Source organism: Sebastes umbrosus, chromosome 2, assembly GCF_015220745.1.
Source record: "Sebastes umbrosus isolate fSebUmb1 chromosome 2, fSebUmb1.pri, whole genome shotgun sequence".
NCBI lineage: Eukaryota > Metazoa > Chordata > Actinopteri > Perciformes > Sebastidae > Sebastes > Sebastes umbrosus.
The window spans coordinates 28,918,562-28,932,171 of record NC_051270.1 but is presented as its reverse complement, the minus strand read 5'-3'; the positions used below and the strand labels follow the sequence as shown (position 1 = coordinate 28,932,171).

General features: G+C 39.8%; 1 protein-coding gene across 5 annotated transcripts in view; it reads left to right on the top strand.

Moving 5' to 3' along the window:
* The window catches only part of tcf12 (transcription factor 12), a 98,069-nt gene extending 84,688 nt beyond the window's left edge, over positions 1 to 13,381 (top strand). The window contains exons 15-21 of one of the 5 annotated variants that reach the window (XM_037755749.1): positions 2,736 to 2,807; positions 3,248 to 3,439; positions 6,837 to 6,948; positions 7,398 to 7,554; positions 8,481 to 8,725; positions 9,187 to 9,340; positions 10,978 to 13,381. In XM_037755749.1, the coding sequence (XP_037611677.1) occupies positions 2,736 to 2,807; positions 3,248 to 3,439; positions 6,837 to 6,948; positions 7,398 to 7,554; positions 8,481 to 8,725; positions 9,187 to 9,329 (921 nt within the window). In that variant the 3' untranslated portion in view covers positions 9,330 to 9,340; positions 10,978 to 13,381. Of the gene's footprint in view, positions 1 to 2,735; positions 2,808 to 3,247; positions 3,440 to 6,833; positions 6,949 to 7,397; positions 7,555 to 8,480; positions 8,726 to 9,186; positions 9,341 to 10,977 lie in introns of all 5 variants that reach the window. The other 4 variants (XM_037755739.1, XM_037755758.1, XM_037755773.1 and 1 more) reach the window with 4 other exon arrangements.
* Positions 13,382 to 13,610: the final 229 nt, after the last annotated feature.

Genomic DNA, 13,610 nt, shown 5'->3' with positions numbered 1-13,610 from the left:
TGCCTCCGTCTCATATGATGGATGCTCACTTTGGATAAGTTACCCGTGAAGGACTGAGCTAGCATTACAGGGAGATTCCTGTCTGACAAATGTTTTGCTGAGGAAGGTGGGGGTGGAGGGATAACCAAACTGAACAATACCTGTCCCTCGGGGCTCGCCATCTGTCCTCTACTCCGTGGGCCGGGACGGGGATGACAGTTGGGGGATGGGTTTAGTTCAGGGGGCTGGTGTGGGGGTGGCAGCTGTTTGCTGAACAACTTCTCCAGGATTCCTTCGCTGCCATGCTACCAGAGCGACAGATCACCTTTCACCCAGCCTGCTACCTGATGCAAATGTCAGGCATTTCCATTTTTCTGCAGGGAGGTTTAGGTGAAACAACATAAACATCTAAATGGGTCCCTTTGTATTTCCTGTTGCAATATTTGATCACTTTATTTTCGGCATCAAAACCACTATAGTCACCGTTGGCATCACTTTAGGATTAGGCAACAAAATCTTAGGTTTAGGAAAAAACTACATGGTTGGGCTTAAAACTACTACGTTCGTAAAGTGAAAATGACTGAACGTTGATGAAAGCCTTGTGTTTTTTAGACCCAAGCACCTACCCTCCCATCCGCCCGGTGTGTGTCTTTTCGCTCTATAAACTACGTCACCACACTCCTGGCGCACTTTCTTGGAGCATTTAATGTTACCGCGGCTGGGTTTACACTGTAGTTAATGGAACGCCGGTGTGTTTCATACCAACGCTTACTCTTATCAACATGGGAGTTGGCAAATATGCTTGCTTTATGCAAATGTATGTACATATTTATTTTTGGAAATCAATTAACAACACAAAACAATGACAGATATTGTCCAGAAACCCTCACAGGTACTGCATTTAACATAAAAAATATGCTCAAATCAAAACATGGTAAACTGCAGCCCAACAGGCAACAACAGCTGTTAGTGTGTCAGTGTGCTGACTTGACTATGACTTGCCCCAAACTGCATGTCATTATCATAAAGTGGTCATGTCTGTAAAGGGGAGACTCGTGGGTATCCATAGAACTCATTTTCATTCACATATCTTGAGGTCAGAGGTCAAGCGACCCCTTTGAAAATGGCCATGCCAGTTTTTTCTCGCCGAAATTTAGCGTAGGTTTGGAACGTTATTTAACCTCCTTTGTGACAAGCTAGTATGACATGGTTTATACCTTTGGATTCTAGTTTCATATGATGCCAGTATCTTCACTTTAGCTTTAAAACTGAGCCCGCCACAACCTAAAAATTGTTGCAAGTTGCGTGAATATGTTAAAGGAATTAGTGGCGTTAAAGCAAATTTGCATTATCAGTGTTTCTTTTGAATATTTAAAATATTTGAAAATTGATCATAAAATCACAAAAAAAGTCTGTAGATCTGTAGTAATATTCAGTTTATCATTTTTCTTCCTGTTACATGAAGCATATACTGAGCAGTATACTGCTTGTTGTAAGCAGGTCCCATTTGTTAAATGTAAACTGCGGTGAGCATCATCTTCTTGTTGATGGAAAAAAAAACAACTTCTGGATGCGTGTGCCCATAAAATCTGTGGGAAAATCACTTATCACTTTATATTTTTCAAGTCTTAGCTGTAGGGCTGCCCCCTCTTAGTCGATAAGATGACTAATCGGTCGTTTTGGTCTTAGTCGATTTCTTTAGTCGATTAGTAATAATTTATGCCTTATTCATGCTGAATGACTTATTTCCAAGAAACGTATGAGCACATCTCTGGGCAACACAAGATTGAAAGTGGTGCTTTTGTGTGATTCTTTGTGGAGAAACTCAGTTTTACAGATCAACAAAATCGTACGAGTGTTGTCGACTGAGAATTTCTTTGGTCGAGGACAGCCCTACTAAGCTGTCAAATGTAAAACATTGATCCTTGAATGCCTAACCTTTATGCCCAATGACTCCAGTGATACTTAGGCTCGTAAGTGGTTAAATATTACTCAAAAAGATTCCATTACAGGTTTTAATGAATAAATCATTCCACTGGCAGATAGTAAAAGGGAGCTCAAATGATGACATGATCTCACCATTCATTCTAGAGAATGTTGAGATAAAAGCATGGATCACAGTTTCCTGGTAGTTGAGTCAAAAACAACTTGGGAACTTGGAAAGCCCCTTTAGTTTTAGGAAACAGTGATGACCAACTGTCCAAACATGCTGGTTGAGGATTACAGTTGAAAAGACTCATCTATGAGGTTAAGATGAAGCTGTATTAATTTTTGGCTTTGATAATCCACACAACTTTCCTATAAAGCTTCATATCACTTGAGTATAGTAAAAGGCACAGCTGGATATAATGAATATAACATTGCAAAGGAATATTCTGCATTATAATTGTATCACTCAAGGGTGATACTGGCAGGTTTTACAAACAATTATTTTAACAGAGAAATAAAATGCAAAACTCGGGAGCCAGTTGTGTAAAGAAACTTTTGTTCATTGTATTTAATATAATGTGGAGGATGTGAACTTTGTGTAACACCTCCTGCAAACCAAAAGAAAAGGAGAAAAGACCAATACTGTCTTAAACATGCAAACATCCCCACAAAATGATTGGTCAGCATCTGTGTACTTCCTTCCAAATCCTGCCCGTCTTGTCTGTGTGTCTTTACAAAAACAATCTCTATCCACAGTGTGTTTCTAGTATTTATAGATACTGATCTTTTTTTCATAATCCTGTCTTATTCTTATTTGACTTTGCCAGAAAAACAGAGTTCATCAGCAGTTACATGAGCATCTCCAGGATGCCATGTCTTTCTTAAAGGATGTCTGCGAGGTACTCTTCAGATAGACTCATTACGTGTCCCATACGTCTTCCTCATTTTGTTTTTGACTTGCAGTCCGCATACATCACAGTGAAATGCATTTTTATTGCCTTTGTTGCCATATTGTCATGTTATGTTTTAGCCGTTCCAGCTTGCAGTAATCAGCTTAAATTGTAAATTAATTGTTGAGGCACTCCTGATGTGCATTATTCAGTTTAACAGAAATGAATGCATTTGTTGACTTTTACAACTCAAGCTGAAACGGCTCATTTGAATTGCCTTCTTTATCTTGTGTTTCAGATATTTTTTTCTTTTCTTTTCAAGTCCACACCATACAATCAGTGTTTTCAATTTTTGTCCTAATGTGCTTATACTAAGCTGCTCTGTACTTCTTTTCCTCTCTTCTCCCTCTCCCTAACCCTTCACTCTCCAATCCCTCCGGTCCTCCCAGTCTCGAATGGAGGATCGTCTGGACAGACTGGATGATGCAATCCTTGTTCTGAGGAACCATGCGGTGGGCTCCACCGCCAGTCTGCCCAGCGACATACACAGCCTGCTGGGACAGGCACAAAATGGGCCAATGGCAGCCCTCGGAGCAAACTTCCCTGCCTCTGCATTGGCTCCAAGTCGGACAGCGGCGATGGTACGAGAACTTCACAAAAGTGTTTAGATCTTTAATCTTATATGTATTTGGGGTATTGCATTAAGTGAGGGAGAAAATATTGGTGCTATTTGAAACTTCACAACGCCACCTGTTCAAAACAGGTCCGCTGCCATGTGTAGAAACGAGACATTTTCCACACATGAACAGTTGAATTTATCCTGACATATTTTCCATAAGTGTCATAGCTGGCCTCGGGCTCACCCTGCTCTCGAGAGCGGCTGTATGCACACGGGTGAGAGAGAAATGAGAAAAACAGGCGCGATGGAGTGAAGTTGTGCTTTGGTGTAGGAAGTGTTTGTGTGTTGCTCTAAATCTCTTGAGAAACAGGAGAATTCATATCTCCGTATGAATCATGATGGTTCACCCATCCTCTATCCGAGGTATTTCATTCTAAAGAGCCAAGAGATTTGAACACATCTGCAGAGGAAATTAAAACGTGGCGGCTCGTCCAACTGTAATCCAGAGGTAATTGGAAATTTCACATACAAACAAAAGCAATGCTGCATCCGTTCTAAAGAGTTCAGATTACTTATCTGGAAAGATACCGGAAAAAGTCATAAACACATTCACCAAAATGTTTCATGATTCATATTTTTCATTTCACTCATTTAAAGTCACGGTCCTCTGATGAAAATGATATCCTACTGTGATTAATCTGGTTTTCCAGAAGTAAAGCTATTATCATTATCAATAATCACTTAGTCGGTAAAATGTCAGAAATTAGTGAAAAATGCCTCCTACAATGTCCTCCAATATGTCTTCATATTGCTGGTTTTGTCCAACCGACCCGTAAATATTCAGTTCAGTAAATCCTCTCAACTGGGAAACTGGCATACCTGCCAACCTTGAGACCTCAGAAATAATAGAAACAAAAAAATAGAGTTTCAGAGACTTTGTTTCCTGCATTCTGGTGACTTTTAAAGAATGAAAATAACAAAATAATAAATACACTGCAACAGCATTTTTTGTTGAATAGGCCTACTTTTAATTCTTAGGAAAGACAACTGAATAATTCTGGCGTGAACTAGTGTGAATCTCTGGTATAAACGAGGTTAATATTCATCAGTTTCCATTCATTCATTCATTATTTGCCTCTCCTTGAGTATTTCTTTCTCTTAGTACTCTCCATTTCTCTCTCCTTCTCTCACTCACTGAAGGCCCTTTCAGAGACAACGTGACACCACTGCGCTCTGAAACCGGTTATGTCCAACAGTTTGCGCCACGCCACGACGGCTGATGCTGTGACGTACAGCGAGCGCGGCTCAAACTGCGCCGCCATGTCGCAAGCAGCTCTCCTCTGCTAAGAAAAGATATTTGGTGTAGCTCTCGGACACAGTAGGGCTTTTACACGCTGTACAGTGCCAGAAACAGGTTGAGATAACGAAAAAGGAAAATAAATTGTTAAAAATTGTCTCCCAGAAAAATCGGGAGGGTTTTCAAGTATGGCAACTGAAACTAGGGAATATTTGGAATTTTTGCTTGTAAAGTGACTTAAATAAGTAACTAATTATCAAAATAGCTGCCGATTATTATTGAGTTGAATAGAGCTGCAACAATTAATCGATTAGTTGTCAACTATTAAATTAATCAACAACTATTTTGATAATTGATTAATTGGTTTGAGTAATTATTTAAGAAAAATAGTAAGAATTGTAAACATTTTTTTTTTTTACCATTTTCTGACATTTTATAGAACAAACAACTAATTGATTAATCAGAAAGTAATCGACAGATTAATCAACAATGAAATAATCGCTAGTTGCAGCCCTACTGTCGATCGTCTACTCGATTAATCAACTATTTCTTTCAGCTCTAGTTGTGTTACATTTGAACCCAGACATCCAGCTGATGAATACAAAAATATTCTTCTGATGCCCATTTGAAACGTAGCGCAACAAAAGGAAGAATGAATCATGTTTTCATTCAGTCTGACATTTTAATGTTTATTTTTCACCAAAAAGACTCACTTGTATTTTGTTGGCATGTTCATCAAAGCTTCGTTGTATTTTGGTCCAACTTCTAATCACTGTATTTTATGTCTCTCTCTGGTCTGTGGTCTCAAATCTCCTTTGTCAACATGAATTCATTCTGAATGCAGTTTAAAGTTTCTTGTTTGTTGTAAGGCTCTGTGTGTGTTATCTGTCACACTGGTGCTGAAGTTGTTGGATCTTTCAGAGTAGCTCGTATTGTCCCTTAACAAGAATCTCCCTGTGGTTGTCAGAAGAGCTCAGTCTGATGTATTTGTTACAGAGAGCTGCTTGTGGCAGTGATGTTGACCGACCGCGACTGTGAGATAGAACATACTGTGTCTGCACTAACACAGCACTTCCTGTGTGGGAAGAGGTCCCCTCAGACAGCACTCACCAGCCTCGGCACGGCACAGCCACAGGCTTTTTACTCCGGCTGACACCCCACCCTCTGCCCCCCCTCCGCCCCCTTTTCATCACTTCTCTTTAACAACCCAGGAAATCTGAATCGTTGGAAACGTGTGTCTGAACCCGCGGCCTCCACCCAAATAGAGGTCCTCAGCTGTATGGTAATCAGGCCCAGCCATGAAAATGGCAGCGTTCTTTTCTCGCCAGAGCCCCGGCTTCCCTCCTCCTCGTCCAGACAAAGAGTTGTTTGGACACCTGTTGAGAGCACAGCAAAGATTAGCGTAGCGATGAGGAAGGGGAGGGTCTCGGGGTGGTGGGGTTAACGGAGGCCAACAGTGACTGGGGATCACATTCCTTTAAGAAAAGGAGGGGACGCCCTCCACCCTCAGTGACGATTTCCCCGCCTTTCCCTGGTTCTCAGAGGGGAAATCAGATAGCTCAAGAACATGTGGCGAACCTCAGGAAGGAGGGACTTTGTGGTGCAACACGATGGGAGTTGACCATTTTTATGTCATGAATGTGGACAAAATAAGAAAAGAAATGTTGAGTGGGTTCAGCTTGACATCTTTTGAAACAGAACACAGAAGGATTTGTCTCATTAGACATGAGAAACAGACACTGTCATAGTTGTGGTTACATAGAGCTGAGCCTGAGAAATGTAACAGCACCATTGGTTATGCTTTCTACAACATGCAACTGTGAAGCAAATCACCAAAGCACCCTGGTTGCTTTTCATAAGGAATAGTTTAGTCTTTCTATATATACAGGCTGTCAAATAGCATATAGTGGCATAGCTGACATGTACCATTGAAAAATCCTTGACCTGTGTGGATCTATCATAATACAGAATCTCACTGAAAACTAATTACCTGTCAAGGCACCTGAGGTTTATTCCTTCATTTTAGGCTCTTATTAATCGCTCTTCTCTTGCTTCATACATCGTCTCCAGAGAGTGTCTGCTTCCTGTCTTAACAATGTCCTTCCTGTCTGTGTTGCAGCAGGGTGGCACCCACGCTGACGATGCTGCCAGCCTAAACAACAGCCACGGAGGCCTGTCCAGCGCCGGCTCCACGTCCACCGCAGAACTCAACCACCAGTTGGAAACCTTCAGAGGTCCGATGCACCCCCCTCAGACTTATCAATTCATTGGTTGCGTCCCGAATCACATACTTTTTTATTTCATTTTTAGTACATACTGCAGCTGCCCTCACAATATTGCATGCAGTATGCATACAGTTGGGACATACTACTTCATCATAACATTGCGCCTTGAACTTTGACCCTCCTGCTCATATATTTACTGTGCAGAGGATTGTGGGTCAGAATAGCCAGAAAAGCATGTTGGCTCGCATACTGCAAAATACGAGCAGATGTAGTAAGACATCCTGGTATTTCTGGCATACTGCATTTGACATACTATGTGTTGGGACATGATAAATCTGTTTCTTTCATACAAAATAGTGTGGTAGTATGGGTGTTTTAAACGCACAGATTATATGGCTGACACGAACTGTCCGTTTGTGTATAATGTCTCACCTTTATGTTTACATCGTCTTCTACAGGTCTGGCTTCAGCCCTGGCCGGCCACTTGCCTTCCGCCCTGGAGCTGAAGGTGGAGAAACAGGACAAGGAAGACATGAACGATAACCTCTCCACCGACGACAGGTCAGATGATGAGAGCGACAGAAGGAGGACACCCAGAGATGGCACACGCACGAGGTAAGGACATGTTGGTACACAAACAAGCAAAGTATTTTCCAAATTAAATAATTTAGGATATAAGGGATGTTTGGTCAGGTGTGAGAAACACAATTATTTGAACTGAAAACTGTTTAAACCTGCCCAAATCTGGAGGTTTGATCCTGTGTTTTTGTTTATTCAGCAATTTACTTTGATATCTCCTAAAGATGTAACACACAAAGAGAGATTAAGGCCTGAGCAGTAGCCTAGATATTGTCTACAATCAATGACATTAATCTGTGCAGATAGTGCATTACATAACTCTGAATAAAAACGAAAAAATGGTTACTATGGAGATTTAGATATTTGTATTTTCAGTAACAGAGAGAGGGAGACCTCTATTCTTCTTACATTAGTTTTTACGTATGTTTGTGTTTTTGTTGTGTGATCAGTGTGATATAAGACCAAAAAGGATCCCAAATTGGCGACTTATTCTTGTTTCTATTATTCATCCTATTAAACATACACTCATATAAAGCTGTTTTTATCATGGTATTTTGTTGTGTGACTTTAACTGTTGTTAGAGAAATTATCTAATAAACAGTCTCTGGTCATTCAGTTAAGAAGCAAATACCATTTATTAAGCAAATGCATTTGGGTTCATACAGCAGACAAGTCAGTGTACAAAGACCAAGAGCTCCCTCACTACATCATTCTTTATAATCTTGGTTTAGCCTTCCCCCCCTTGTAGCCCGCACCTTCCACCCTGCTTCTGAGTGAAAGCATTGTCTATTGTTAAAAAGAGTTACTTGTGATTAGCTAGTTTTAGCAGAGTGCAGAGGCGAGGATGATAAGTAATGTATCTAAACTAGTACAGTCTGTGCTTTCCCAGGGTATTCACATTTATCTGAGTACACAAATTCTACACAAAGGGACATGGTATTTTCTCTCACACTGTAAAACAGCTCTTTCTCCCACAGCATCACTGAGGACGAGGACCTGAATCCAGAGCAGAAGGCCGAACGCGAGCGCGAGAGGAGGATGGCGAACAATGCCCGTGAACGCCTAAGGGTGCGAGACATCAACGAAGCCTTCAAGGAGCTGGGCCGCATGGTCCAGCTGCACCTGAAAAGCGAGAAGCCCCAGACTAAACTGCTCATCCTCCATCAGGCTGTGGCTGTCATACTTAACCTGGAGCAGCAAGTCAGAGGTCAGTTTATTTCTGCAGGCAGTAATTTCATTTTAGTGTCACATCCAAAGAGGATACTGTAAATATGGAGTTATACAAAGGAGAACTGCAGTAATCACTCTGGTTTATAGGGAGCTATTTCACTGAAATATGGATGCTCAGCTTTAAGATATCACAACACCAGTATAGAAACTATTGGGAAGCTGTTCAAGTGTGATAATACGCTGTCTGGTGACATTCTAGTTCGCTGTAGCATTAGGTTTGCAGATATTAAAGTTTGTAAGTCACAAATTGTATCCTGATAATGCCTCTTAATGCTCCATTCACTCACTGAAACGCAAGATCTTCATATCATTTTTTGTATTTATGAAGTACTATGATGAAGAAAAGGAACAGATCAAAGCTTTCACTATTTTTATTCAAAGAAATGACAAAAAAAAATAGTGGCAGAAAATTTGATTTCTGTCTCTCTGAACCCACAGAGCGTAATTTGAACCCCAAAGCAGCCTGTCTTAAGAGAAGGGAGGAGGAGAAAGTGTCTGGGGGATCCGGTGACAACCAACAAGCCCACACGGGGGTCCATCTAGGCCTGACTGACGCATCCAACCCCATGGGCCACCTCTGAGTAGCAGACAGGTACGCTAAACCTCAACGGCTGCAACCAACACACGTTTTCAATAGTGATTAATCTGATGATAGTTGTCTCAAACACTTAATTATCAGTCATCTCAGGAGCTCAGTCATTTTTACCTTATGGCTCTCTCTTAACCGATGGAATTTGTTGTAATTGTTTTGAATTATTTTGTCTTTTTAGAAAAATCTTTTTTACATTTAGTATTTTATTTACTTTTTTATTCTGTCTATAAAATGGTAAATGTCCAGCAGTGTCGTCTTTAAATTGCTTGTTTTGTCCAACTAACAGTCCAAAATCCAACAATATTCTGTTTACAATGATATAAACCAATAAAACTTAACTTCTGGAGAAGCTAGAACTACGTAATGTTTGGCACTGCTCACGGCTGAACTGGCAATCTGTTAGACCGGGAACTTTCCCAGCGGTCCGACGTGCCTTTTGGGCTGACACACAACTCTCTTTTTTTGTTATGTTTGTCTGACCGGCCCATAAAACAGGTAGATCGGCCAATTGACACGGGGCTCGTAATGACGAATGACTGTATCAGTCCCGCCCCCATTTATCTCTATATGAATGTGTGTGTGCTCAGCAGAGAGCCGAGCAGAGTGCCCTGCCGAGTAGAGAGCGGAGACTCATCTTCAGTGTTTGACAAATATTAACAAAATAATTGATGACAGGGGACATCCTCATTAGATGGGCTACTTTGGACAACACTGGAGGCAGCAACTTGATGATTGCACAGTGAGCATTAAATAGTCCAATGAAAGCGCTGCCTTATATTTATTTACATTAACCATCATTGTGGCATGTCTTGATAAACCTTGCAGTGAAGGTGTCAACAAATAAATAAAAAATATAAATAAAGTCTAATGATTCTTAATTACAAAAGTTCTGATCAGTCAGTGATAGGTGTGGTTATAAATATTAATAGGTATTTACAGACTGTGTGGGCTAAATCGCACTAGAAGCCTAATTCTCCTTTACAATAATTCACTACATGTTTACTATCGGGCAGGTAAACTCCAAAAAAAATCCAAACTCTTAAATTTGGGCTTTTACTGCCAACCTTTTCATCCGGATGGTATGAACCCGGACCCCCTTAGCTGGCTACATTTTCCCCACTGACTGGTTACTCTAGATACTTGTGGAAAGCCCTGTTCATTCCAGTGGAGTGTACAATTCAGCATCCACTTTTTGAAGGTATCTATCATGTTCCCTCTCTCTTCAACTCCTTGATTCCCTCTTACTGATTAAAGCCGTATTTAATGTTTTTAGGGAGTGGCACGGTTGTTACACACAAGGGAATGTGAAGATGGGTGGTGTGATCGATTGTGGTGGGCCGGTCTGGGCCAAAATGCCAGGGCCAATTTTTTGTCCCAGTCCAGCCTTGGCACTGCTGCATGATAAATGACTTCAGTGATTAATCGATTCGTTGCAGATTCATTTTTGTTGATCGATAAAATTGATTGACTAGTTGTTTCAGCTCTACTAGCCTCACTGGAATGAGGAATTATTTATGATAAATATGTGAAACAGTAGCACTTTAAAATCAACCGTTTGTTATAATCATATAGATAGAAGTTGATTTGTACCTTGTGTGATTATTGATCAGCGTGTTTCCCCCTCCTTCTCTCTCCAGATCAAAGTGATCCACATCATTTCTGTCCCGTTTAAGTCGGTGACCTTGCTTCCCAGTGACAGACAGGACTCACAGTTTGTGACACCAATCGGAGGAGACAGACCACTTGAAGCAAAACTACGAGACTAACACAATCCAATCCTAAAAGATTGAAGAGGAGCCAAGAGTCCGGCTCCCTGTGACCAGTTTCCATCTGCAAATTTCTCCCCACAAAGAAAAAAATGTTCAGCACATATCACTGTCTCAAGAAGTGTTGTTGCTTCTGAACAATCAGAGACTTCGCAATCTCCTCCAGCCGTAGGGGGAATTGCCTTGTGCCTAAACTGAATTGACAAATGCATTGTAACAGCAACTGTTTCTGTTTTGTCCGTTTCTTTTTTTTTTTTCTCTATTTATTATGTTATTGAGCTATAAAGTGTATGTCTAAAGGGAAAGTTGAGCAAGTATGCTGCTTTTCAGTTGATCTATAGTTTGCCAGTGTCACCATTAAAACGGAGCACTTCCACCCTGGTAAATCTCTGGGGAGATGAGGGGGAAATATTTGAAGACTAATTTATTGGCCAGTTTAGAGTGATATTTATACCCAACTGAAAATGATCATTAGTTAGAAATGGAGATGCCCCATTTAAAAAAGAAAAGAGGATATATTATTTATATTTATATTTTATTCCTTCTGCCACTGGCCACATGTGTAACCAAAACTACCTGTTTGTTTCTAGTTTAGATCAGTTTATGTGCTGCTGAACAGCGGAATAATCGGCCCGTTAGCATAAACCATATTGTCTACAAAGGTGACAGACGAATGGCAAACTCTAGGTTTACTGAAAGCTCACATGTAGTTGTGTTTTTTTTTTCCTCGGTAGTGAGCAGTGAAAATACAGAGAGCAAACCTTAGCATTCCCTGCATTATGTTTAGTGTCTTAACTAAAAGAAAGGGGCTTCATCGCCCTTCCCTTTGCCATATAGTGTTAAATGGAAACAGTGACGTATTTTTGCAGATCTTTGTTTACCCTTCTGACAGTTACGTGCTCCTGACGTCAGGACAGAAGCGGTTTGTTTTTGTCATATTTTTCCCGCCACCAGCTAATCAGAGCTTGCTTGATTAAGACGATGACCACGCGTTCTCCTGGCCTGATGAACACATCACTTCATTTTTGTTTCTGTTAATATCTCAAGACATTTCAAATGCAGTTATTCTGAGTACAATTTTTAGTTATGCTTGTTTGTGTTGTAACTAGTCATATCTTTAAGCTTACAGCTTTATACTGTCCAGTTTCAGCGAAGAGAACTTTTCAATTATGTTTTCATCTGCTATATAAAAAAACCCAGACTAGATATTTCATGCATTTTGTTGAATATCATAGAACTGTAGCAAAATAATCAACAAAAAACACTTAACAGGATTTTCTTTTATGTTTCAAGTTCATGGCTTTAATTTGTTTTCCATATCAGTGTGCATGCTTTACGTTTGTCTTTTGGTCTTAAGACTTGCTTTATATTGCATTTATTTCTTTGCATATTGTCTTCTATCATTATCTACACCTTAAACAAGGCTGCCACATTCAGAATGACTATTCTGTACAAAAAAGGGACTTAAATTAGAGTAAAGGATGCCACACCAAGAGTTTACATTAAAGATTTATGATTTAAAAACTTTATTGTGAAGAAAAAAAAAACATAAACCATTTTTGTGTATTCTCTGACTGAATGTGGCCTTCATTTCAGTATTCATGTTGGCAGACTTTGATTGAGGGAATAACGTACGTCACTTCCTGCTCTTTTTTATTTCCTGTTCTTCCTATATTTCTTTGCTCCTCTGTTTGCCAAGTTAGACTTTGCTGTATTCCAAGATGCTTTCCCTTGTATAATATATGAGAAAAAAAAAGAAAATCAAAAGGAAAAAAAAAACATTTGGCTTATTTTTCACTGTAGTTAGTCTTTTATACAATAATACTGTAAGAATATTTCTTGAATTCTGAATATTACTCTTTCTAGATTTTTGAAAGCAAAAGTTTTGAGTAAAAAGTTTCTTACTTTATTTTACTATATTAGATAGTAAAACGTACGGTTATTTACAATAGCCTCTCCATTATTACAAGACATTTACAAATGGCATCTCAAGAACACGGCTGAATTGTTGCTCGTAGTCTAGAACTTCAAAAGGCGAGCGTCCGAGCTCCAGACTCCTAAAAGTGCGACTACCATCTTATTCTTCAGTCTCTCGTTGTTGATTGATTAAAGATTTGTTCTTGTGTCAAATGAAAAGGTATTGTCGATGCACATAAAAAAAAACAAAAAACAACAACCTGCAGCAACGAGAATTTTAATTTTCTGTCTTTTTCAACAGAAAAACACAATGTATATAACATTTATGTTGCAATAAATGTGCCATCTTTTTTTAAACTCAATTGTATGTGCATTTATTTCCCTCACTGACATTCTGTTTCTGCTCCATATTTGCATTTTCTGCTCTCCATAAAGTTTTTTTTTATGAAAAGGCACAGGAAGGATGAGGATGAGGATCAGAAACATTAGACTTCCTTATTGTTTTTCTTTTTTAAAGACATTTCTACAGTGGATTTAGGCCAAATGAGTGTTTTATAGTATGTACCTCAGTGGACCATTGTAGTCTG